Here is a 26,230-nt window from a genome sequence, read left to right on the forward strand (position 1 = left end):
ATTTATTTTCCTATTCATTAGTTGTGTCTCCCAAAATGCATAATAAACATGCTTTTAGTCCTGATGTCCTCTACAGTGGACATGTATGAAATCAATATCCTGTTTCATAACAGGAAGTCATAGTCTGATTTGAAACCACATAGCATTTTCCTGAGACGTTGATTTATGACAAACAATTTGAAAATCAATCAGATTTAAATGATAAGTACAAAATATTATCATATTTCCGTAAGGATGTACAGTTTTATCACAGAGAAACTTCCAAACATTTGGTATCTCTTAAGAAATTCACTAAAATATAATGTCCACTGAGACAAAAACTCTACCTGGGTCTCTTATTGGTCACCAAGAATGCATTTATTTAATCAAAAATAAATATTGTGAAATATTATTACAATTAAAAAAGCTATCTTAGTTTTAAATTGCTGAATTTTCATCAGCCATTACTTCAGTCTTCAGTGCCACATGATCCATCAGAAAACATTCTCATATGCGGATATGCTGCTCAAGAAACATTTCTTACTATTATCACAGTTGAAAACAGCTGTGGTGCTTAATTAAAACTGTGATACAGGATTTTTTTGATTAATAGAAAGTTTAAAAGAGCAGCATTTATTTAAAATAAAAATCTTTTGTAATATTATAAATGCCTCTATTGTTACTTTTGATCAATTTTGAATGGTAATTTATCTTTCTGCATTACATAACATGTAGTTTGTCAAGGTTTGTTTTATGTTATAAGTTGCTTAACCTATAAAAACAATGTGTTTATCCAGTTTTAAATGTTACTCCTAAAAGTGTTGTCTTACATGGAAATAGAACAGTCATCTAGAAATGAGTATGTTTAGCAGTTTATTATTTTTTTAATTAAAAAAAAAGCACTGACAGAACTACTGTGTTCTACCAGTACCAGTGTATTTATTTATTGATTTATACAAAAGCTAAAAAAAGACAGTATTTTGGTTATGCCCTGTCAGGTATAAAATTATTTCAGTTATGAACACAGAAGTCAATTTTCCATTATGAACACTAAATTAATTTCATATACTTCTGTATGGTACCTTAGTTAACCAAATTTACTATGGAAAAAATAGATAACAACTTATCAGGTCTGGTGAATGTGCAAATCTTTTTGCATTATACTTTTGTGTGTGTCTGAAATGATTGGTTTGTTTTGCCTGATTATTCAGTCATTAGACTTCATTGGACTTTGTTTGAGCTGCTTTCTCTCCAGCTGTACGTGAGAGTAATAGGTCAGAATGTAATCTGACTTGATATTTAATCTTCCTCTAAAATTGTTTATTTCTTATCCTTTTGATGTTCAACAGAACAATTAGTCGGTTTTGGAGGCAGACCAAACTAATTTGTCAGGGCAACTATAACTATAAACTACTGCTCCGTAAAAAATGCTTGCTTATTTCTGTTTATTTATTTATTCAAAAATAAATAAATAAAATTAAATAAATAATAGTATATTCATAATTATATGAATTCATAATTAAATAACATTAGTATATGCTAATATGTGATTAGTTTATCATGATTAGAAGTACTTCAGAATAGAAAGGGACTAATATTCCTCACAGAGCTTTACTAGTAACAGGGCAAGAGGAAGTGGAAGAATGAGAGAGAGAACTGGCAGGAACCAGCATGTGTTAATGGGCTGAATTCGATGTTGTGTCCTCTGATCAATCAACTGAACACACAGCATTGTGAATGGTGTTCACCCAGAACCACAGAAGTAAGGTGAAATCAGTCCTCCTCAACCAATCTGACCTTTTTGTGTTGCTTGCTGTAAATATCACATTTTATTCTCAGGGACTTAATGAGGTTAGGAAAAGATACATCCAGCGATGCTAATAATCTTAATTGTTGATTAATCCAATCCAACAAGATTTAGGGGTAAAGGGAAAGCACCAAGTTCAGTCAGTGACCGTTTGGGTATTTTTCATGTAATCATTTAGCAGATACTTTTATTAAAACCATCTTAAAATGATGACACAAGCACAAGTGGTTTATCATACAGAAACCAACAAAAAGCAGAAGTGTAGAAAAAGCAAAGAAGAATTGCTTGCTTTAATTCTTCAGAGAAAAAGACTGTAAAAATATAATCAAAATATGTAATCATAAAAATATATAATAATAAAATAAGTTCAAATTTACCGAGCATTACTCTGCTTTTTAAATAACGGTCATAATAATGAAGATATTGAAATATATAATGGAATAATGGCTGTTCTATTGACAGCCATATAGATTTGTGTCTAAAAGTAATGTTAAAGGCACAAAAATTAAAATTCTGCAATCACCTTTTATTTATTTATTTATTTTAATTCAGCAGAAGGAAGAAAGTCAAACAGGTTTGGAACAACATGGTGGACTATCCCTTTATTGTGGTGATCTAAACTAATGCTTTGAGGGTATGAATTCCATTTTAATCAGTCTCTCACTGTGTGTCTGTGTTTTTGTTCCAGGATTTCTGATTCTAAAAATAATCCATCCACACGTGGGTGTGTCCCAGAATGCCCACTGTCCGCACACTGTGCCCATTTTCCTCTGGGACTCATGCCTAGTGCCAGGGGCATCAACCACCCAGACACTATTGTCAGCATCGGGACACAGGGTCAGAGAAAGGGAGCGAAAAGTCGGGGAGAGAGAGAGAGAAAGAGCGCTAAAGAGTGAGACTGAGAGGGAGGGCATGAGGAGGAGAGATGGAAACAGGAACAAACTGGATTCTCCATCCTGGAGGAGACAGACAGACAGACAGAGGTCTGGGAGGGAGGCTTGAGGCTTGTTCTCCTTGAAAAAACAGCCAGCAAATCTGCTTGTATTTTTTCAAAATCAGCAAGGGGCTGTCAGCAGATGCATAATGCAACAGGGCGTCACCTCATAGCAGATCGTCAATTAAGTATCACACACACGTTTACATAGTGTGTACCGGGCCAGTCTTTTTTCTTCACAGCACACAATCCATCCTTTCCTCTGCAGACCCCCTGCTCAGAAACTCTTTACAACAGAATGGTGTATCATTCTTGCTCTCTCTCTTTCTTACCTAGAATGGGGGAAAGTGAATATATCATTATCAGAAATGGCCATGTTCTGACATATTCATAGTTCAGCCACCTAATGAGTAATTCATTTAAGGCTACTGCAAAAATATGTATGCATAATTAGTAGATTATCATCTTTAAATATTCATGAGCATCTCAAGGCCTCTGTGGCTGGTTTGAGATCAGTATTGCCATTTATTTTCATTTTAGACGGGTCTTTCTAACTCGAGTTGTTTGTTTAGGACTCCAGTCATCTTAATTAGCAGTAATTGATTTTTGAGTATTATTGCTTGTTTGCTGGACATTATGAGTGAAGATAAAGTTTAATTATAACTCTGACCCAAGACTAGTTTCTGCCTCCTCTATACTCTGAGCTTGTTTATAATAACAAAAGCTGAAACATAGGTTTATTTTGACCTGATTGATCAATAGATAATCAATAGTCTCTGTATTTCACCTCTTCTCTAGCTTGCTACCTAAACTAGTTGTCTGATAAACCTGGAATTGTGTTATTGAATATTATTAGATATTTAATAAACTTGGTTTTGTTCCTCTTTTTTAAATTACTTTAGATGACAGCATTTTCTAAATGCATAAATGTAAAAAGATGATTTTGATCTAGTGTTTGATCTGTAATCACACATTAGAATTTAAGTAAAACACAAAATCAGTGTTGTTAAAAAATATATAATTATTTATATTCAAATATGATAAATATTTGTCTTTCCAAAAGTGTAATGATATATATATATATAATTATAATTATAATTATTATTTGATTTATTTTTTATTTGATTTATTTTTTTACTTTGATTGAAACATACAATGATTTATTGCAGGTGACTAAACTAGTGCTCTGCCTTCTGTTTTTTTTTTTTTTTGTAAGAGAGCAACTCTTTTTTCTATGCTTCAACCGTTATGTGTGAGAAAAAAAACAACAACCTGTGAATGATTTTTACCTAAGGTTTTCTTTTTACCCTCCTTTAATGAAGAGAGTGGCATCATTAGGTAAAGTATTTTTACTCTCTATCTCTATTTTGCGCCACTATCAATGGTTTAGTAAGCTTTACATTGCACTTTTAACTATAACCGTGGGGGCTGAGCCATTCTCTGAATTCTCGTGTTTACTGTAAATGTGTGTATTTTTTTCCTTAAAGTTGCTTGCTCTGCAGAGCTGTTTTTCACACCTCAACGGGAAGTGCTGCATTGATGCGACAGTATTAGGGAACCTTTATATCCTTGCGCCACCTTCTGGTCATATGATGCGCCACGGACAAGAGAACGGATGCTGGATGTTGACGTTTTTTAACAGCTGGTAGGGGGATTCAGATACAAAAAAGAAAAAAAACCTTCAGATAGCTTACTGCAGCTCCTGATTTCAGCTAATCTGTAAAGTTATCACATATTCTGATATTTTTGGTTAATTACACATTTTTATGGAGGTTAAAAATAAAAAGACAAGGGTCTAGTAAAACCTATGAAATAAATAATGTATAACATGAAATACAACATCACATATGTTTTAATGCACTTTCACTACACACAAAAAGACATTGTTACAGCTGTGAACTTACATCTTAGTTCCAAAGTAATCTCTATGGGAAACCATCCCTTCTTGTTCCTCCTTCATAAATCTTATATAAAATTCTAGACAAGTACTTTACATGCAGGTTCTTTTCTAGTCATATATCTACCATCTAATAATCTTACAGCAAACTCTCTAAGACAACGCCTGAAGGTCTACATTTAAATTCTGATATTTAATAAAACTAAATTAAAATCTGCTTGACTATTGTGACTGTTAATCATATATTTCTAGAACACAAATATAAAAAGCAGTTAAACATTTGAAAAAACATAGTGTACCGTGCAAATAATTATGATAAATAATGTGTTTAAGGTTTGCAGTATATTTTGCAGTGCATTGTGCATGGAGAGGAAACATGTACCCTTGTCTTCATACACACTTATGGAAAGTTCAATGCATTAGCTGCTGCTCTAATATGTATGTGCCTCTCAACACTGACATTTAAACTGTGGAATGTTGTGTCATGACTTCTTTAGTCAGGAATGTGTATTTATGATCTATACACATATAGATAAACCGTTTCATGTAACACGTGACAGGAAACGTGTTTGAGAGAGAGTAAGGAGTGTGTATGATTGAGAGAGCAGGTAGTATGCTTTAGTGCAGTGTTTACAGCTGGGTTTTTTAGCGCAGGCTGCTGGCAGGCATGCAGTCACACAGTGCCCTCCTCTCGGCCTTCAGCACCAAACTCTCCGTCTGAAAACACATGAGGGTAAATGTCAACTAAATGTTTTATTGCCTATCCCACATTAAAAAAATATAATTAGGGCTAACAAATCATTTGTCTTAGTCCATCAAGGGGTCCTTGGCCTGACTGCCATGCAAAAGATAGCACTGAATGGCTTTATGTCTCAATTATCTGTACTGTTTTATGATCTTACCCGTGAATCTAAGTTGAAAGCTGTTTTCTTCAGGTCTTGCAAGGCTCTCTGCATGAACTCGAAGGCATGACAATCAACACATGGCCGGCCTATTAAACAAAAATTGTACAGTAGGTTTTACCAGTGTTATCATTAGTGAAAATTACATTTTTTTAAACATTTTTGTTATTTGAAATAAGGCTAAAAATTAGACGAAAATGTAAACTAAACGAAAATTTCAATATACGCTCTCGCTCTCTCTAAAACTATAATAGTATATGAATAATACTAAAGTAAGCTTGCATTTGAGCGTCCTCACTGAGGCTGAGCAAGCGCCCATGGGCCACATGTTGTGAGAACATATGCAGTGGTACATGCTTGTTGACCACACGTTTATAAAAGCACACAGAGTCTTACTCTCAGCGGGAATGACCGTCCCTGATTCCTCGGCCTGAACTGTGTTGAAACAGAGGAGCTGGACCAGCAGCAGCAGCATCGCCGTCGCCAGAGCTCCGCTTGGCCTCATTCTGTCGCGCAGCATCACCGTTCACACAATACCTGCGCAAGCACTACACACAGATGCAACGCTTTGGAGGAATGGACAAAAGGCTGTAATGTTTAATCATTTATCAGACGCTTTTTTACAAAAAAATAACAATTAAAAAATACCCAATAAAAGGCAGACCAACAAAAGCGCAAATAAGAGACTGTCGAGCATAATTGTGCTTTATTTTAGCTTTGTCTCTATACAGCTAATATATGGTCATTTCCAAATATGGCCACCAAAAACACAAATCCCACTCCTGTACCGCGTATTATTATTAAAGCTAATTAACGCATTTGCATTACCTGTAGTGAAGTCTCTGATAAAGACGCTAGACCACCGCCCTCTTTTTTAGGACGCAGTTGGTTTCGTCTCGGAGCGTCAATTGCGTTTTTAGGTCTATTGTCCTTCGCGGAGCACCGTAGGATGGAGTCCAAAACAATTTTTTACACCCAGGCAACGTTTTTCTCTCTGATTGGCTACCGCAGGTCACATGGCTTCCACCCGTTTGGAATGTAATAATATAAGTTTTGATTTGTATAACTACTTGAGAGCAGTGCAGCTTTTTAGCACATTTTATTCGAGGTTTCAATAACATTTTTGATAGATGGTGTAATGTTATCTATCCAAGGAAAAGGTAACGAATTGGATGTTTAGTTCACTAGGTGGCAGTAATGGATTGTGTAAAGTCGACGTGCATTTGCTAAGGAGGAGTGTAGTAATGTGCGATACCTCTTTATATTTGTTTCTTGGCTGTTTATTAAATAATAATAATTTGTAACTATGAGATACTAAGTCCTTATGACAAAAAAAATTAATATTTATATTTTATATTTATATATTGTTGTTTTTATAGTTAGTTAATGTAAGGTTGCAAAAAAAGAGAATAAGATCCATCACTTAAATTAAAGAAACATCAATTTGTAAATTAAAATTAGCACTAACTCAAATAATATATATTTTTATTATTATTATTATTATTATTATTATTCAATAACTGTAGACAAAAGCTTGTTGAAAACAAAACACATGCAAAAGGGATAATAGTTTTCATACATTGCCAAACATAACACAGTGCCAAAAACAAATACATTAAAAAAGAAAAGAAAAACAAAGAGATAAATAGAAAAAAAAAACTATTACGCAAATAAACTTAAACTCAGATAGCATACGGACTATGTTTGTGTGTCTGTTGTTGTTTTAACAGTTTGTGTTTTTTTTCTAAAAGTCTCTCTCTGGTCGTGGTCGCACGGGTCCTAGCGCGCATTGGTGTGTGCGCGCGCGTGTGTCTGTTTTCTTAGGTAGCCTGTTAAAATGCCCGATCTCACTATTCGTCTTTTTCCAAGATGGCGTCGATGAGGGAGAGCGACACCGGCCTGTGGCTCCACAACAAACTGGGCTCGACAGACGAGCTGTGGACACCTTCGAGCATCGCTTCTCTGCTGACCGTGTCGGTCATCGACAACATACGGCTGTGTTTCTCCAGTCTGTCGCCTCCGGTGAAGCTGAAACTCTTGCTGGGGATGCTGCACCTCCCGCGCAGGACCGTGGATGAGGTGCGACTGCAGGACTCACTCCTTCCGTTACTGCACACACAAACTGTCTTAACTTCCGAGCGTGGCGTGCATGTTGTGTAGTAGTAGTGATTGTGTCATATGTTGCTGGCACGTGCGTGTTGCTTGTGTAATAACATGGCTTCCAGCGTGAGACCCTGCAGCTGCTGTCTGGATCATGACAGTCTCCAGCAGAGCTCCGCTCAGCCTGCTGTCTGTCTGTCTGTCTGTCTGTCTGTCTGTTGGTGTGTTTTTTTTTTTTTTTTTTTTTTTTTTTTTTTTTTTTTTTTTTTTTTTTTTTTCTGTGTGTCTGTCTCTGTCTGTCTGTCTGTCTGTGTGTGTGTGTGTGCGTGTCTGTCTGTCTGTCTGTGTGTGTGTGTGTGCGTGTCTGTCTGTCTGTCTGTCTGTCTGTCTGTCTGTGTGTGTGTGTGTGGGTCTGTCTGTCTGTGTGTGTGTGTGTGTGTGTGTGTCTGTGTGTGTGTGTGTGTGTGTCTGTCTGTCTGTCTGTCTGTCTGTGTCTCTCTGTGTGTGTGTGTGTGTGTGTGTGTCTGTCTGTCTGTCTGTCTGTCTGTCTGTCTGTCTGTCTGTCTGTCTGTCTTCAGACTCTGGGCTTCAGCTGACTCGCTAGCCTCCTTCATGTAAACATGCTGTCACCTTTCGGAGTGTTACTGCCGTGTTATTTTTAAGTTTATTGTGTACTATGTTTGGACGCCCCCTTAAAAAACGGTGACTATAGTTTAACCCAAAATTCTAGTTAGTCCAGTCATTGTTGGTACTGTAAAACTGTGGTAACTGTATTAACTACTACTGCCATTAAAAAAAAAATACAAATACAATAGTTAAGTTTTTCGCGGAAACTGTGGTTTTGCTGTGAGAAAGGCTCTACTCAATCTTCTCTTTAGATTTGATATTATGATTGTTTTACACACTGTATGGCCGAAGAATTATAAGAAATGACGAGAGAAGCAATTATTGTTTTATTGTATTATTATTAATTGTATGCAACATTACCATAACAATAAAGTAGTATTAAAAGTAATGACCAAACTAATTAGATGTCCAAAATCTTAAAATAAATAAGTACAACATAAAACATACTGTAATATATGTATGTGATAGTCTTTGGTTATGTTGATTCATTTGATTTGATCACTTCCTGAAGAATCAAATCCATCTTTACTTGCACAAAAACACGTTCATTTACATTGTGGGCAAAACACTTGAAGAATTGGCCTGTTTAAAGTGTGTGTTTTTTTTTTTAAACAAAATACAAAAAGTGGGAAATCATGTATGCAGTGTTTGTAAAGCTAAACTTGAAAACACTGTCTGTGATGTCATGTTGTTAGTTAGTTTTGTTGCATATTAATTGGATTTTATGGGCAAGTGCATGGAGTGCAAAAGCAAGCTTCTGTTTTAGTGCCATATGACTTGTGGAAAAAACATTTGCTTACTAAAACTTACTAAGTTGTGTAGAATATTGGATTAATGGTTTTATTAACAAAAAAATATTTAAGGTTTCCTAACTTTCCTTTAAGTGTGGTACAGTGCTGTACTCCATTGTTTCACTAAATTAGTCCGGAATCCTGTCATGATTCTTTCTGTATGTTAACCTCAGGGCACTAAGAAGGAAGAAAATATATAATAGCAATAAAGTAAACAATGGTGGAATCATCTATTTCTAATATCAGGCAAACTCCAGTGCAATGGGAGTGGATGCATTTACAAAGTGACTAGGTTAAATAAATGTCAAAGTCTCTCTCTGTGTGTTGTTCCCTTATATTCCAGATGAAGGAGGCTCTGTCAGAAATTATTCAGTTGGCCACTGTGGACTCTGAGCCGTGGGTGTTAATGGTCGCTGATGTCCTGAAATCATTTCCAGAGACCGGCTCACTAAACTTGGACCTGGAGGAGCAGAACCCTAATGTACAAGACATACTCGGAGAGCTGCGCGAGAAAGGTCTGTCTGAAATCTGATCGTGAATGATGGTGTTAGAAGAGGGTCAAAGGCTGTTGCAAATAATTTCAGCTTTAATATTAATCTCTTCTGGTTGCTACTCTTTTCACATAAAAAAAATACTGAATCACATAAAAGATTTGTTCTTGTCTAGGTCTAGATATTTCTCCATCCTTGACTATTTTGACTACATATTAGGGATGTACATTTTGGTCAGTTTGACAACTCATTGTTGGTCTTTGTATATGTGACCCTGGACCACAAAACCAGCCTTAAGTGTCAATTTTTAGAAAATTTGAGATTTATACATCATCTGAATAAATATAGCTTTCCATTGATGTATGGTTTATTAGGATCGGACAATATTTGGCAGAGATGCAACAATTTGAAAATCTGGAATCTGAGGGTGCAAAAAAATCAAAATACTGAGAAAATCGCCTTTAAAGTTATCCAAATGAATTCATAGCAATGCATATTACTAATCAAAAATTTAAGTTTTGATATATTTACGGTAGGAAATTAACAAAATATTTTCATGGAACATGATCTTTACTTAATATCCTAATGATTTTTGGCATAAAAGAAAAATCTATAATTTTGACCCATACAATGTTTTTTTTTTTTGACTATTGCTACAAATATACCCCAGCGACTTAAGACTGGTTTTGTGGTCCAGGGTCACATATGTGTGTCAGACAGACATCTTTGATGGGTGCACTGTGTGACATGTGCGTCAGTGTGTGTTACGTTAAAAATTAAGTTAACAGAGTTCTGAGCACTATATTTCTGCCCTGGACTAAAAATCATCATGTACTTTATTCATTAATAAGGGCTGCCTAATAGCAATATTAAAACTGCAATATTTAAATATTTTATGTGCTTCAACATATTTAATGTTTAATAAATATTTCTCTCTATGTATATATCTATCTATATTAATATAACAGTGACCAAGTGACATTTCTACAATTGTTGTGTTTGTCTGGGATTGTTTTTTTTGGGTTCTTGTTGGCTCTCGATAGCTAGCTCAGATTGTTATGGGTATTCTCGCTAAACTGTCACTTGCAGGTGCATATAAACTTCGGTAAGAATGATGTGCTGAGACTTACTGTTGATGTTTGCACCTCTGTTCAGTAAATGAATGTGAAGCATCGTCCATGTTGCCTCTGGAGTGTCAGTATCTGAACAAGAGTGCTTTGACCACGCTGGTGGGGCCACTCACTCCACCCATCAAGCACTTCCAGCTCAAGAGGAAACCCAAGAGTGCTACGCTTAGAGCTGAGCTGCTTCAGAAATGTAAGTGTGTTTGTGAATTCTTTGTGCCAAAGCAACTCTTTTCATTTTTCGGTGTGGAGTCATTCACATAATTTAAAATAGGAATGTTTGTGTGATGACATGTTTGTTGTCACTGTGTGTTATTCATTGTATTTGTTTTAAAGCCACAGAGACTGCCCAGCAGTTAAAGAAAACAGCAGGAGTGCCGTTCCACTCCAAAGGAAGAGGTCTTGTGAAGAAGATTGACACCACAAGTAAGATTTATATGTATACACGGTGGCCCCAAAAATTATTTGGATGGCAAAGATGTATGAATGTTATTGCATTAGCTAACAATAATATCAAACCTATAGATATAGTGATACAAGTGAAGACCATATCTTTTTCCTTGTTGAATGTTAGAGGAACGTGTCCATAGTTGAAGTGATGAACTTCAGAAAAGTTGACTTCATGCATCCACTAAAATACCTGGGAACTAGTTGGCTAAAAGTAATATATTTTTTAAAGTTTGTGGTCAAAAATATATATTTCTTTTTTAAGAAAAACTTTATTCAGCAAGAACACATTCAACTGATCAAACGTAACAGTAAAGACATTTATAATGTTACAAAAGATTTCAAATAAATCCTGTTGTTTTGAACTTTCTATTCATCAAAAAGTTTATATTGTTATTTTTGCATGTTGACTTTAAGACAAAATTGTTAAATTATTGTAAACATTATATTGAAAGGATATTGAGTGAATTGACTGTTTTTTGTTTTGGCCATAAATATAGCCATTGCTGCTGACATGGCATTAAATCATAAATAATTAAAATCTATTCATCAAAGAATCTTGAAAAAAAAATGTATTGCTGTTTCCACAAAAATATTAAGCAGCACAACTGTTTTAAAACATTGATAATAAGAAGAAATGTTTCTTCAGCATATTAGAATGATTTCTGAAGGATCATGTGACACTAAAGACTGGAGTAATGGCTACGAAAATTTAGCTTTGCATCACAGGAACAAATTACATTTTAAAATATATTAAAATGGAAACATCTATTTTAACAGCTATTTTAAGTTGTAATAAACAACACACAAGATTGATAATAATGATTGTCTGTCTTCTCTCAGCACCTCTGAAGGGCATTCCCAAAGCACCATTTCGCAGTCCTACCACCCCAAGCATGTTCAGCCCTCCCAGTAACAGAACCCCTATCACCCCGGCCCGCACACCCCTGCGCAAGGAAAGAGGAGTCAAGGTAACTGTCCGGCAATGACCAGTTATGAAGTCACTGAATGACTTGGGTAGATCTAACAGGTATTTCTCTTTTCTTAATGCTGAAGAGTAAATAGTTTTCTTTGCAGATGACACCTGGATTTATGAATCATGAACTGAATTTCACATTCTTGGTATGGATGTCATTTCTGTGCTTTATAATGTCAGGTTATGTGATTGAGTGTTTTCTTGCAGTTGTTGGATATATCTGAGTTGGATATGGTAGGGGCTGGCCGAGAAGCTAAGAAGAGAAGAAAGACTTTGGGTAAGTTCAAGATTATTTAGTGACATAGACCCTGCACCTCTGAACTGACTGACTTAAAGACCACCCCACGTCCCTCTGTGCTGTACATCTGTAGTTAAAATGTGTTTATTATTTTTGTCTTGTTCAGACACAGAAGCTGGAGAAAAGGCAGCCAAAGAAGAGGCAGTGGTGGAGAACGCAACACCAGACTATGCAGCTGGCCTGGTGTCTACACAGGTAGTTTTGGAAATCTTATCAGCCATTTGATGGATGCTTTGAATGGGGGTCGGAACAAAACTCAAATGTGTTTCTCCTCTCCTTTCAACAGAAACTCGGGGCTCTAAACAACGAGAGTGCGCTACCATCAACCAGCTACCTTCCCGCCACCCCCAGCATGGTTCCTTCCTCGTCTTATATTCCCAGCTCAGAGACACAGCCAGGTAAGCCACTGAAAGACGCAGGATGGGATGGATGCAAAGAAATTAGCTACAGTAGAAAATTTATTAATTAGACACAAGGGATAGGCAGATATTAACAGGAAGCCAAGTATGAGCTTAAAGTCTTCTCATCCCCAATTATTTGCCTTAATATTTAGCGAATGCAGGTGGTTCAGGGCGTGAAACTACAAACCGGCAGTCAGAGGAATCGTCTACCCCAAGTGCCGCTTCTGCTTCATTACCCGGCCAGTTTAAACAGCGGCCGCCCATGTATAATGCCAGCACTGCCAGTCCCACAACCCCCACATCACCCACCACACCAACCAGCACGCCCACCAACAATGGCCCGCCCCCCGCCGCCACAGCAGCACAGCCAGACATGCCCACGCAGCCGCCCACCACTGCAGCCCAGCCTGCTCCCACGCCAGCACCCCCACAAACCCAACCGAAAAAGAACCTGTCACTCACGGTAAAAACCTCTCTGATTTTGACATTTTACTGGACTGATCTACTTTAAATTTTACAGGACATTCAGAATTTTATTTATAAATATTTCTTTAAGACATTTTAAAAAGGTTTCAACTGAGAAAATTCTAGTATTGTAGAAGGTCAATGGTAGTGTTTTTATTTATTTATTTATTTTGCCCTAGAATAGAATATAATTATTTTGTAATATTATAAATGTCTTTACTGTGATCACTTAATCACTTGTGATCAATTTAATGCATCGTTGCTGAATTATTCATTTTGGAAAGTTTTATTTTTATCTTGCATGTTCGGTTCACCACAGAGAGAACAGATGTATGCTGCACAGGAAATGTTCAAGACTGCAAACAAAGTTACACGTCCCGAAAAAGCCCTCATCCTGGGCTTCATGGCAGGATCTCGAGGTATTCTGGGTTTGATTTGAGCAGATTTTATGTATCTTACTGCTCCTCTGTTATCTAAATGGCCCTCCTAATGTTTGTCTGTCCCATCCTTCCAAGAAAACCCTTGTCCAGAGCAGGGTGACATCATTCAGATCAAACTGAGCGAGCACACAGAAGTACTGCCTAAAGCGGACGGAACCGGCAGCACCACCATGCTGGTGGACACAGTGTTTGAGATGAACTACTCTACTGGGCAATGGACCCGCCTCAAGAAATACAAACCCATAACCAACGTCTCCTGAGGAGGACTGGGTTAACAAACACACACACACTTGCTCAGCGCGTTTACATAGACACATGTGTACATTCACACACCCCTTTCAATGCCACCTGAGGAGTGCTTTAAAATAAAATTTCATGTACATGGGCTGGAATGTACATATTTACGGGCCAAATTCTGAGGTGTATTGGGAATATGTGCTAGTGAATTTCTGGATGTTGGTTTCAGACAGTTGAAAAGGACTTCCTGTTTGGCTGACCTCGTGTCCTATCTCTGTTCCTGCGTTGCCAAAGACAGGGACCTCTTATAAGACAGCCGTTTTCTTTATCTTTTTGTTAATGTTTGTATCATGTCTCGTTTTTAGGCCCATTTCAGATTTCTTAGTGTCTGGGAAATGAGGCGAAAGGTGGTTTGTGTCTTAACCTACTTTTGATTAAGAGATCTTAAAAGGGTACAAACATACTGTTATAGTGTCCCACAAATGTTTAAAGATGTTTTCAAGTTCCTCATTGGACAGAAAAAAGATAAAAACAATAAACAAAGTGTAAAACAATATTTTTTTTTTAAAAAAAGGAGGAAATAAATGAAAACATGTCCAGATTTGAATGAGTCGTTTGCTGAAGCCTGAGTGTAAATGATATTATGTTGCACAACCACAGTCACAACTGAATCACTGCCTTTCTAACAACCTACTAGTTGTTGCTAGTTGCCGGTTGTACATTTTATCTGTGTGCAAAAGTCTGAGACACAAATGTTTTTAATGACACGGGTGGTGATTGTATTAACTCTGAAACAAGTAATATTTGGTGCAATACAAGTTTTCTGAAGTGGAACAGTGATTATAGATGAATTTTTAGTCAGTAAAGTTTAATTTAAGGGTATTTTCATCCGTAATTTAAAAATTGTTTACAGGATTGAGTAAATATATGCCTTAACTTAAAGGTATTTGATGGTTTTATATTACAGTCAATATGCACAGCTATGTATTATTTGAATTGAGTCAAAATGTGTTCTGCTCATCTCTCTTTAACTACTCTTAATGACGGGGTCTTTTTCAGTGCAAGGATACTTTACAGACATCACTCAGCACATCTGTTAGTTTCGTTTTCATTTGGCTGTAATAAGGTGACTAGTTAGAAAAGCCCTTAAGCATTTTCCTCATGTTCATATTTGTTAATAAATCTGGTTTCGATTTAGATCTGCTAAAACTATTATACTTGGAAGCCATGTCTAAATGCTGAATAAAAAAGACTATAGCTTTCTAACTGCTTATCTAAAAGGGATGGTTCACCCTGAAACACCCCAAAAATTCTGCCATAATTTACTTACTCAATGGGCACCAAAACTGTTTGGTTAGCAGCATTCTTCCAAATATCTTTTGTGTTTCACAGAAAAAGAACTACAGGTTTGGAATGACGTGAAGGTGAGTGCATGATGACAGAATTTAGATTTTTGGGTGAACTGTCTCTTTAAATGAACTGTGCAAAGCAGTGTTGGCTGAGACTTGCTTTTGTTAATTTCTGAGAAACTTGCTTTGCGACATCATGCCTAGATCCAGCGTTTCCTTCAGTCTCTTCAGTGCTTAAACCACTCCAGGATTAACCCAGCCTCCAAAAGCTTTCTCCAGGTAGAGTGCCACAGCCAAGGGCAGATGGTCTTGAAGCTTCCCAACCACCACCTGCACAGCCAAAGGCAATCGCTCCTTACTCAGACCCAGTGGACACTGCGTCACCGGCAGACCTAAAACACCCAGGATCCCTAGAAATGGGTGAAACGTTTTAAAATATATTTTCTTTGCTGTGTTTAAAAGAGTTTGAACCTACTTTTATTACACACTCCTGATATTAACTTTGCTGCAAATGTATTGATTTTAAAATGAACATTATGTTTGACCACTCTTAACTTATAATAGCTCTTAATCACTTTAATAACTTATTGTAATCCACTAAAATGACTACTCAAGCAATTGTTAGATGTGTAACTGAAGTTATGTGGAGTGAAATGGGGATGGTGGTGTTTGTGGGCGAGAAGAGGATGAGAGGGGTACAGCAGTACTCCCATCTGCCATTTGCCAAAAACTGTACAGTATAGAGAATATTTTTAGAGTCAGGATTATTGAATTAAAATGAAAACCATTAAATAAAAGCATTTTCATTACTGTAAAAAAATTAACTGAAATAAAGTTAAAAAAATATATATACATAAAAATGTAACTTATTTTATTTTTAGCTGGATGCCATGGCAAAATTTCTAATTTTTTTTTATTTTGTTTAGTAACTTGATATACTAAAATAGATATACTAAAAAACTACAAAACTATACGATAACTAATAAAAATAATTAAATTAAAAAAAAAAATCCTTCCTTCTAATTGAAAAACACATTAAGACAGTTTTTGAACAATTCAGTTCATTGTTTTGCAGTCACTGTGACACACCAGTCATTTCATTTTTTTAATATATCTGCACCTAAGCGTGGAGTCTGTGCCGATACATACAATATAAAAAATATATAAAAATCAAAACAAATTTAAAATACTGATCAAAGCATTAATGGTATCTCAGTTAAATACTAAACTAATACTGGTTAGTTTACCAATAGCTGCCACAGTGTGTTCAGATCTTCCAAATATCCTCTTTATCAGCTCCCAAACAGTCCACACAGAACCTTCATCTGCCATTAGCTAAACAAAAGGTTGTGGAGGCTGGAATAAACACAAACACACTCTAATTCTCTGCATGTGCAATTGTTGCTGTCATAAGCACTACTAATACTACAAGTCCCCTAGAGTTTTTCAAATATAATTTGCATATATTATGCAATCTAACTGATTACAGCAGCATTCAAGTTTATGTATTTATATTATGCATGTATTATATATTGTTCTCACCCTCTTTTGAGCTTGAATGAGCTGATTATCTACTGGAGAGGTCAGTGGAGCCCCACCATCATCTACTACAGTGAAAAAAAACTTGACGTTTTTAGATTCACCTCTTTTGAGAGGGAGAGCCTGCAAATATATACTTTGTGTCAGTACTGACTTGTAGAAAACTGGTATTTGCATTCTCTGGCTTATATCTTTATGAGATGTACTTCTCTGCAGTGGGTCTTCAGCATAGCGACACTTTGGACCAGAACCCAGGTAGTCATTTTGGAGACCAGAGCATGGGGGAAACAGACTGTCTTATGATATACTAGTCCACAAAACTAGTACAGTCAATAACTCATCACTAGGCCTATTGTTGTGTACTTTGCAATGAACTGACTATATTTTCTTAGCAGAAGCTTTAAAAGAATATACAGGTAAGACAACAATTCAATACATACAATACAATACAATACAGCAATTCAAATACATTTTTTTATGTTACTAAATGTCAGTTAATATGCAGATGACACAGTCATTTATGTATCGGCACAGACTCCATGCTTAGGTGCAGATATATTAAAAAAATGAAATGACTGGTATGTCACAGTGACTGCAAAACAATGAACTGTCCTTTTCAGTCATGCAGAGACATTGTTACTACCTCACTAAAGCAAGGGCTCACCTGTCTTTGACCAAAGCATCGAGAAGTGGGTTTACCTCCTGTATCCTGTCAATGTAGGACTGCACAACCTCCGCTCTAGTAACCTCAAATTACAAATCAAACAGATTCATGTTCAGTATTACAAAAGACCATGGCACTAGTCAAGCTCTGTCTGCAGTGGTGAATCTGTCAGTGATGTTGTTTTAGGACTTATAAGCACTTACATTATCACCGTTTAAACATTGTGTTTATTATATTTTGCTGTGCCTGTGTCTGAAATTTTTTTCCCATACATTTAACGTTATTTGGACCCCAGTGACTTTGATTTTATGGACAAAAAAAAAAAACTTTTTTTCAAAATATCCACAGAATAAATGTTCCACAGAATAAAGAAAGTCATAAAAGTTTATAACGACATGAGGGTAAGTAAATGACATATTTTTAATTTGTGGGGGAGAACTTTCCCTTGCTAGTTACGGTTTAGAGACTACTTGGTTTTAAAGATACATTTAAATATATTTAAATTTGTTATTTAGTAAGCAGAACAAAACCTGAAAAAGCACAGTGTAATATATATTTTATCCACATGTAGGAGATTTTGACATAAGGTTTCGGGCATTGAGCCACAATCTAGATTTATATTGCCAGAACATTTGCACTTCAGAGCACTTTGTAAAATTTATCCATGAAAAAGTTGACTAGATAACCCAAGATTAGTGAATCCATTCAAGAAATATGCAATAAAGCCTTCTTCATTTAACCCTTTGGAATCGAGTCACTGATCCAGCAACAAGTTATATTTCAGTTTGGTGCTAACCTGTCATTCTTGTAGTGCACACGATAGCCATTGAACCAGAGCTTTATCCATCAAACTGCTTTTATTTAAATGTGCAAAATAAATCTAAACATAAAACACACAGGCTATACTTTTTATCTGTTATAAAATACGGCGCAATGTTTGGTTACATTATCTTTCCATTCATTATTCAAACGCCCATATGCTCATCTTTTATACATTCCGTAATGCTCAGTTGTGACAGTACAAAAACTCAAACCTCTCTTCTGCGTATCTTCTCAGCCAGTTACACTGCAGAGAGAGAAAACAGTGGGTTTCTGACTGGAGGGAGATGTTTTGGGCACTTTGTGCTGGGTGAGACCAGCCTAAAGAGAGCCAGAGCACACACTCTCTGATTGTCAAAGCCATTGTGGCAAAAGCAGAGATCATGCATTAAGAGATATAAAGTGCAGTGCACACATGCCACTCCCACAGGAGATAGAGAATATAGTGCTATTACAGTACAATACATATGCAGTCGCCATCCTTATGGTTAATTTATAAACTGACTAGGTTTTGTACACAGGTCTAGACGTAACACTGGGGTCAATAAGGGACAATGGGGTGAGAAGTTTCAGGGAAAATCCAAGGTTATAGTTTGATCTAAGGAGGGTCCCATTACAGCACAGTGATGTATATCTGGCTTAGCACAAAAAATATTCAAGACTTTTTGTCTATACACATCTTAATATAAATGATTTGCTCATGCAAAACAAACAATCTTTTTTACTTACCCATTGTACAATACTTCTGTAAGCAGAAATGTTCTATAAACTGACATTTAAACAAAAATGTTTCCTCCCTAATATTTGTAATATTTGTGATGGTTGGTTCGTTATAGCAATGGCAATGGTGATATAGCACTAATTGTTCATTAATTGGGTAACACTTTACAAAAAGTTCCCAATCAAGATTGGAGGGTGCGGTCTTAAGCGACAGGGGCAAATGAAACTACATGAATGATTAATTCCTCAATGAAACACTATAGTATTTTCAGTTACGGTCTATTAATTAGCAGAAATAAAGTGAAATATGTGTTACATTTAAACTGCATTCCAGCAAAAATTCCAGTCAGCATAATTAGAGATTTATTGGCATGTTGAGCATTTACAGTAGGCTATTATTTACAAAAGTATTCAGAACATTAAGTAAAGAGATCAAAATTAAGGGAAAAAGGTGCTGAAAAGTGTTCATTCTGTAACTTTTATGTAACATTTATTCATGATAAACTTCCTTTGAATGCTGACTTTCGCACGTAATACAGTCCGGTAGCCAAGGCCTATGGTTAATATAATAGTTTAATAATGTAATAATGTCTATAATAATATAATAATTTCTTAATTCAAAATAAAATATTAATGAATCCATCTCTGATAATCCTGTGTTGCTATGGTCACCCAAGTTTGTTTACGCATTAAACTCGTGGCCACAAGAAAAATATGTTGTTCCCTCAACATAGCATCTCGAGGCCATGACATAAGGATGTTGTTGCCTCGACAAAATGTTTACAGCCATTTATTTTATATAGTATTCCTGTCACTGTGTCTCCAAGAATATTTTATCCTCAAAAAATAAGATTGCCCCTTATTAATTATATAATTAAAATAATAATTATTGATAACTGTCATTGCTAACATGAGATCAAAACATTTAATATAAATTTTAATTAAGTGAACTTATTTATTTTTCATTTTTTGATAAAGAAAATATTTAGATATCTTTATATAATATAAAGATATCATATTTAAATATTTTAAGTTTAAAGATGTGTGTTATTTGACTCTTATGAATCCACTGGTGATGGATTTTGCTGGGAAGTAAGACCTGACATGTTATTTTATTCATTTAAATCTTAAAAAGGACAAAAGCAATGGCAGAATTTATCTCCATGCAAGTCAGTAATCCCCATAAAATAATGAATTAGATGAATTGTTTATAAACTTTATAAACTTGTTATAAGCTTGCCTTTCATTTTTTTTAAATATATGTAAATATTTATATAATAAATAATTACATGAATTAAACCATAAATATCTGGCCATGGAGTCAGCTGATAAAGACACAGACAGATGTGCAGCAAATGATCCAGGACAGAATGAAGAAGACTGAAGAAATCCAACACCCAGTAAAGCTAAGAAAAGTAAGTTTACATATTCAAGTTTATTTAAATCAAATTTATATATAAATTTGGTTTATCAGATACTCGGCTTTTAAAAAAAAATTCAGATTTATTTTTTTTTTCCTTACAAATCTGACTAATCAGAAAAACACTGAAAATGAGAGAGCAGACGATGTTGAGCTGTTCACTAGTCTGATCTGCTACATTGAGAGATGTCAGTCTGAGCTGCAGGGGTGATGGAAAGGTAGCAGAAAGCTTCAGAGAAGCAGGCTGAAGAGCTCATTAAAGAGCTGGAGCAGGAAATCACTGAACTCAAGAGGAGAAACACTACAGATCACCTGCATCTCCTACAGGTCAGTGTATCTCTCTCTCTCTCTCTCTCTCTCTCTGCTCACATCACAGGATAACACTCAACATGCTGGGGGATTTCTTTCTCTCTCTCTCTCTCCTGCTGAAGATTTATTCATCCCTGTGCAGCCCTTTAGACACCAAGAACTGGACTGGAATCCGTATTAACACTTGTGTGAATGTGGAGACTCTTAGAAGAGTTCTGACTCAGCTGCAGGAGACTCTAGATGAGAAACTTAGTCAAACTGGTAGGTTTTTCAGATTCTAACTTCACAATTAATGGCACAGTTTAGCAGTTACAGAATGAACAATTTTTGTTTATTTTTTTATTTTTATTTTTTTTTTTTGCACTTGTAAGGTCCTCGTTTTTTATTATTAAATGAGCACATACACACATTTAATCACATGCATCAAGCCTTAGTGTATTATTTCATCTTTCTGTCAGGCTGCTCAATCCCAAATGCAAGCTAAACATGTTTAAAAGAGAATTAAATTCATAAATGTGTCTGTATGTAAATGAAGATCTCATCTTTTGCTATCATGAATGTCACAGAGTTGAAGAGGATACAGCAGTATGCAGGTACAGTGTACAGTGTGATCCTTCTCAGCATACACTCACTTACAGTGGATCCACTGCAGTGAATGGGTGCCGTCAGAATAAGACTCCAAACAGCTGATAAAAACATCACAATAATCCACAAGTAATTCCCATGAATCCAATCCATTAGTTGATGTTTTGTGAGTTGAAAAGATGCATATTCTTTAACATCAAACCACTGTTTTCTTAAATAAAAATCTTCTATCCATAATATTGCTTTCTCCAGTGAAAAGTAGTTTACACTTGAAAACAGTCCAAAACAATTCTAAACAAATATGTAAATGGATTTTTGATGTGAGAGGACAGGGGAACAGGGGAAGGAATTATTTTGAATTATGAATTATGGAAGTTAAAATGACTTGATGGATTTGTTTCTTACAAATATTGCAATGTTTTTATCATCTGTTTGGAATCTCATTCTGACGGCATCCCATTCACAAGTGATGTAATGCTAAATTTCTTTTAAATTTAATTTTCGTTCTTTGCTCTGATGTGATACTGACCTGTAAAGAGTCATTCCTGTGATGCACACTTCTTCTCTTATTACCTGAGACAATAAAAAATGTTTTAAAACTTGGTATTTTATCCATGAAATGCCTTTCATTTATTTAAAGTCCAAAATGCATTCAAAATCTGTAACACGTATATGACTGTAAAACGTAGGTCGGTTATTTACCTAAATCTAGATAAATATTCACAATGAAATGTGTGGACAAAGCCCAAGCACTGTACTGTATGAGACAGAGAGCAGAGCCAATATCTCTATGAGTTCAATCGCTCTTTATGGTGATCATAATTTCATAATTATTAGAATATAATTTTCAGTTGCTTTCCAAATACATATAGCATCGCATATAACACATGTTTATTTTAAGTAAAAATGCAAGATTAAGTAAGTTGTGGATCCCTCAGTCTAGTATATCCCTCAGATTTATCAGGGCCATGTTAATTTTAGAAAATTTTGCTCTTTAGTCTTGTGCCACTAGACGGAAGCATAAAGTAACAAGAGCGGTTTCTTTGTGGCATATAATACACGCGCACACACACGATACACACTCCTTCATGTTCTTCTGCATGCAACTCTACACCCATTAACGGCAACAGGAGCAATTTAATGAGCTCTGTGCGCTTAAGCATCGACTCATTTATTCAAGAGGCCAGATGCGTGCTTTATTTACCGTGAGATATTATATACTTGCACCATGAAATTCAGCTCACAACTTCAAGAGCCAGAAGGTCATATTATGACGAAGCTACTGAAAACATCATGTTTTTAAATTAAATATTTTATATACATTCCCTGCATTAGTCTATATTATACTATTATTTATCCACAAGAGGGCGTCACACACTTGACAAACTTAAAAAAATAAATAAATGAAGGGCGTCCAATACCATCGTCAAAACAAAAACACTTTTAAGGCTCATAAATAACTTAAGTGACGGTCTTGCTCAATAATTTATACATCATAGATTGTCTTGTGTTGTCTTCGTATAAAGTTTCTCACAGCACTGTTGGCCAGTTTGTCGTGGATTAACAAAAAAGCCTTCTAAAAATAATACACATTACTGAAATGGCTACACAATTATGCTGTTGATGTTGCACTGTAACATAATAATATCCGGTATGTGGACACGATTAAAAAGTTATAAATAAAATAGTCAACAATTATAAATATCACAGTGACCTTAATTTTGGCAAAATATAAAATATTGGAAAACCCCTTATTAAATAGTTAGAGGAGGCAACCAACACAGTCGTGCCCAAAAGTTTTTGCAGTGACATAAATGTTGTGTTTTGCAAAGTTTGCTGCTTCAGTTTTTGTAGATTATTTTTTTCCACTTTTCTATGGTATACTGAAAAACAATGATAAGCATATAGTTTTAAAGGCTTTTATTGGCAAAAAAAAATATGAGTCAATATTTACAGTGTTAAAGGGATACTCCACCCCAAAATGAAAATTTTGTCATTAATCACTTACCCCCATGTCGTTCCAAACCCGTAAAATTTTCGTTTGTCTTCGGAACACAATTTAAGATATTTTGGAAGAAAACCGGGAGGCTTGTGACTGTTTCATATACTGCCAAATAAGTTACACTGTCAAGGTCCAGGAAAGTAAAAGCATCGTCAGAATAGTCCATCTGCCATCAGTGGTTCAACCGTAACGTTATGAAGCGTCAAGAATACTTTTGGTACGCAAATAAAACAAAAATAACGACTTTATTCAACAATTTGTCTCCTCTGTGTCACTCCACATCAGCGTAGTGCCATTTTGGAGAATATGAGCCGTACGCACAGCTTACGCTCTTCTGTGTCAGCCGTGCCATGGGACAGTCACAATCCTTCCGGTTTTCTTCCAAAATATGTTAAATTGTGTTACAAAGATGAACAAAGTTTTTACGGGTTTGGAACGACATGGGGGTAAGTTATTAGTGAAAAAATTTTCATTTGACATATTGATTTGTATACTTACATTATCCCAAATGTATCCCAAATCGCTTCGACAGCTTTCAGCATCACCCTGCTTCATACTACAATGTTAATAAATCATTAGCTCATCCATGAAAATGTTTTTGCCCGAGTCCCATCGGATTGTGTCAGCTGTGGGAATGAAGACGACAACTCCCATGATTCCACACTCAGTCACGGCGTCATCAAACTACACCTTTGTTTTGAATACGCACACCCTCTAGCAGCGAAATTTGCATTGTCGAGACGATTCTTGACAGGCTGAGCTTGATGTAGGCCTATTCAATAATTTAGGAGTAATTTAAAAACATTTCTAAAACGGAGTGTCTATTTACACTCAGTGCAAATAGCCTGCCTTGTTGGCAGAGGCTATTTACACTAACTCCGCCCACCGAAAAGTGTGATTCGGCTAGTCAACATTAGGTAAAACGTGTGTTGTACTCATTTTGACACGATCGACCTGGGTTCGAATCCACCTTTTTCCTAACTTTTTTCTCCCTTTTCAAATTTCAGATCACATCAGAAAAGCATTTACTTTCAATGATAATAAAGGAAATAATCAAAACGTTGAAAATAGAGTATCAGTTAGGGTTAGGGGAGGTGTAGGCAGGGCTTTATTGTCCCAATAAGGTGGCACCCATTTAATAATTTGAATTAAAATTAAAATTTACACCCAATAAGTTATGGCATACTGTTTTATAATGTACTACAATACTGAGGTGCAGATAATTGCCACTATTTGCAATAATTAGTATATAAATAGCAGAATCTATAACTATTTGCACTTAGTGTAAATAGCATATCACAAAAAAATGCTGCTATTTGCACTTAGTGTAAATAGCATCCATCGCTATTTGAACTTACTGTAAATAGCATCTATAGCTAAGAAAATATGCTATTTGAACAGTGTAAATAGCATCTAATTGCTATTTACACTTAGTGCAAATAGCCGCTGCCTTTTTAAAAAGTCTATTTTTACTTCCAAATAATTGCAAATAATATTAGCACAACTAATATAATTTGCACAACCAACGGGGATTTGGGCTAAACGAATGGCGCCACCACTTGAGCTTCGCCTGGTCATCTGTCAATCAAGCAGCTTGACTGCGCGCACCCCCGCAGGTGAGGCCCGCCCAGGTGAGTCGCTTCCTATAAGAACTCAAACTCAGTCTGCACACATTTCCTGCGACTTGCACACACAGACGCAAGCCGGGACTCCCCGTTTAGTCGCTTTCAAAATGAAACACGAGGGTAACTGAGCAAACGCTTCCATCATTTTAGGATATTTACGACGGCCCGAGAAACTATAAGGTGGGGAAACGAAGACTCGATAAGTTTAAACCTGTAGAGCAGCGCAGGTAAGCATCACGATAAACGACATGGTGGCAAAATTATGATATTGATTTTAACAAGCTCAATTTAGATGATCAATAACAGTATAAAACGGTGTTTTAGAGAGGTCGCGACCGCTCGTTCGCCTCACTTCTCTGTGTATAATTCATCATCCGCAGTCCGACTGTAGCGGAAGATGCCGCCGCCGTTCACTATCATTTACACTAGTTCAGCTAAACGTGTTCACCTTAAGCCTCGCTCTTGCAAAAGCATATACTGATAAGAGGATTTTAATGTAACTGTTGTTGAGATCGATTCTCCATTTCTTATTTGAAACAGGAATGTGATGCGTTACTGAAAACGAGGGCAGACATCAGCATGGAGGAAGCGACGCACGAGCCCTGAAGATCGGTCACGCGCCGGACGCGCACCGGGGATTACGCGTAGCCCTTCTTAACTTCATCGAAAGGCTGACCCGCTCTGTTTTTTCTTTTTTTTCTTTTGAAGTGATTTTGGTGATGTTGTGATTGCGTTGTTGAGTGAGATATGTAGATGTTCGTGGGGGAATTTACAGTGTACGAGATAATGTCATCCGGGACCATCGTTATGGATCAAGATGACTTGGACCCTGAGGCTTCGGATTCTTTGCACGGGGTTCACGGAGCGCACCGGCCCAGGCCGTCCTCTTACCGGGCGCTGCGCAGCGCAGTGTCCAGCCTGGCACGAATAGATGACTTCATCTGCGAGAAAATCGGCTCAGGTTTCTTCTCAGAGGTGTTCAAGGTAAAATGTAATTTATGTCATGCCGTTTGTATGTGTTTTTTACACAATGCACGTGCTGCATTTCCAGCACAATGTTTATATAGAGGTAAACAAATGTGTAATTCTCTTTCTTAGATATCTTAATACATTAAATAAAACAGATTTATAGGATGGGAGACATTTATAGTTTGTGTTCTCATAGTTTTGCAAATCATTTAACATAAGAGTAACACATAAGAGTAACACTTTTTTAACACTTTTAAAACACTTTCACTATTATAGTTTAAGCAGGGTTTTTTCCATTTTTGCCTTTTCACTT

The 26,230-nt window shown here is 36.1% G+C and overlaps 2 protein-coding genes and 2 pseudogenes across 4 annotated transcripts; 2 read left to right on the top strand and 2 right to left on the bottom strand.

Moving 5' to 3' along the window:
• Positions 1 to 4,554: 4,554 nt before the first annotated feature.
• LOC109092957 (neuropeptide-like protein C4orf48 homolog) lies at positions 4,555 to 6,508 on the bottom strand. 3 transcript variants are annotated; one of them, XM_019106680.2, is made up of 4 exons: positions 6,348 to 6,508; positions 5,916 to 6,056; positions 5,520 to 5,608; positions 4,555 to 5,334 (listed from the first exon to the last, which is right to left on the bottom strand). In XM_019106680.2, exons 2-4 carry the CDS (start codon positions 6,037 to 6,039, stop codon positions 5,263 to 5,265), a joined length of 285 nt encoding a protein of 94 aa, XP_018962225.1. In that variant the 5' UTR covers positions 6,040 to 6,056; positions 6,348 to 6,508; the 3' UTR covers positions 4,555 to 5,262. The 3 variants fall into 3 exon arrangements, with proteins under 3 accessions (XP_018962225.1, XP_018962226.1, XP_018962224.1); XM_019106681.2 differs by having other exon boundaries at positions 5,916 to 6,067; positions 6,348 to 6,497; XM_019106679.2 differs by having other exon boundaries at positions 5,916 to 6,085; positions 6,348 to 6,453.
• Positions 6,509 to 7,388: 880 nt separating this feature from the next.
• Positions 7,389 to 14,517, top strand: LOC122137894 (negative elongation factor A-like). The gene is made up of 11 exons (XM_042726898.1): positions 7,389 to 7,598; positions 9,381 to 9,552; positions 10,684 to 10,845; positions 10,989 to 11,078; positions 11,943 to 12,070; positions 12,283 to 12,352; positions 12,480 to 12,568; positions 12,660 to 12,771; positions 12,927 to 13,237; positions 13,559 to 13,658; positions 13,755 to 14,517. The coding sequence occupies exons 1-11, from the start codon at positions 7,389 to 7,391 to the stop codon at positions 13,937 to 13,939; spliced, it is 1,629 nt and encodes a 542-aa protein (XP_042582832.1). The 3' UTR covers positions 13,940 to 14,517.
• A 1,960-nt stretch (positions 14,518 to 16,477) lies between these two features.
• On the bottom strand, positions 16,478 to 18,767 carry LOC122138069 (annotated as a pseudogene).
• A 6,928-nt stretch (positions 18,768 to 25,695) lies between these two features.
• LOC122137895 overlaps positions 25,696 to 26,230 on the top strand; it is a 21,677-nt pseudogene continuing 21,142 nt past the window's right edge.

This window comes from Cyprinus carpio, chromosome B7 (genome assembly GCF_018340385.1).
Source record: "Cyprinus carpio isolate SPL01 chromosome B7, ASM1834038v1, whole genome shotgun sequence".
Lineage (NCBI taxonomy): Eukaryota > Metazoa > Chordata > Actinopteri > Cypriniformes > Cyprinidae > Cyprinus > Cyprinus carpio.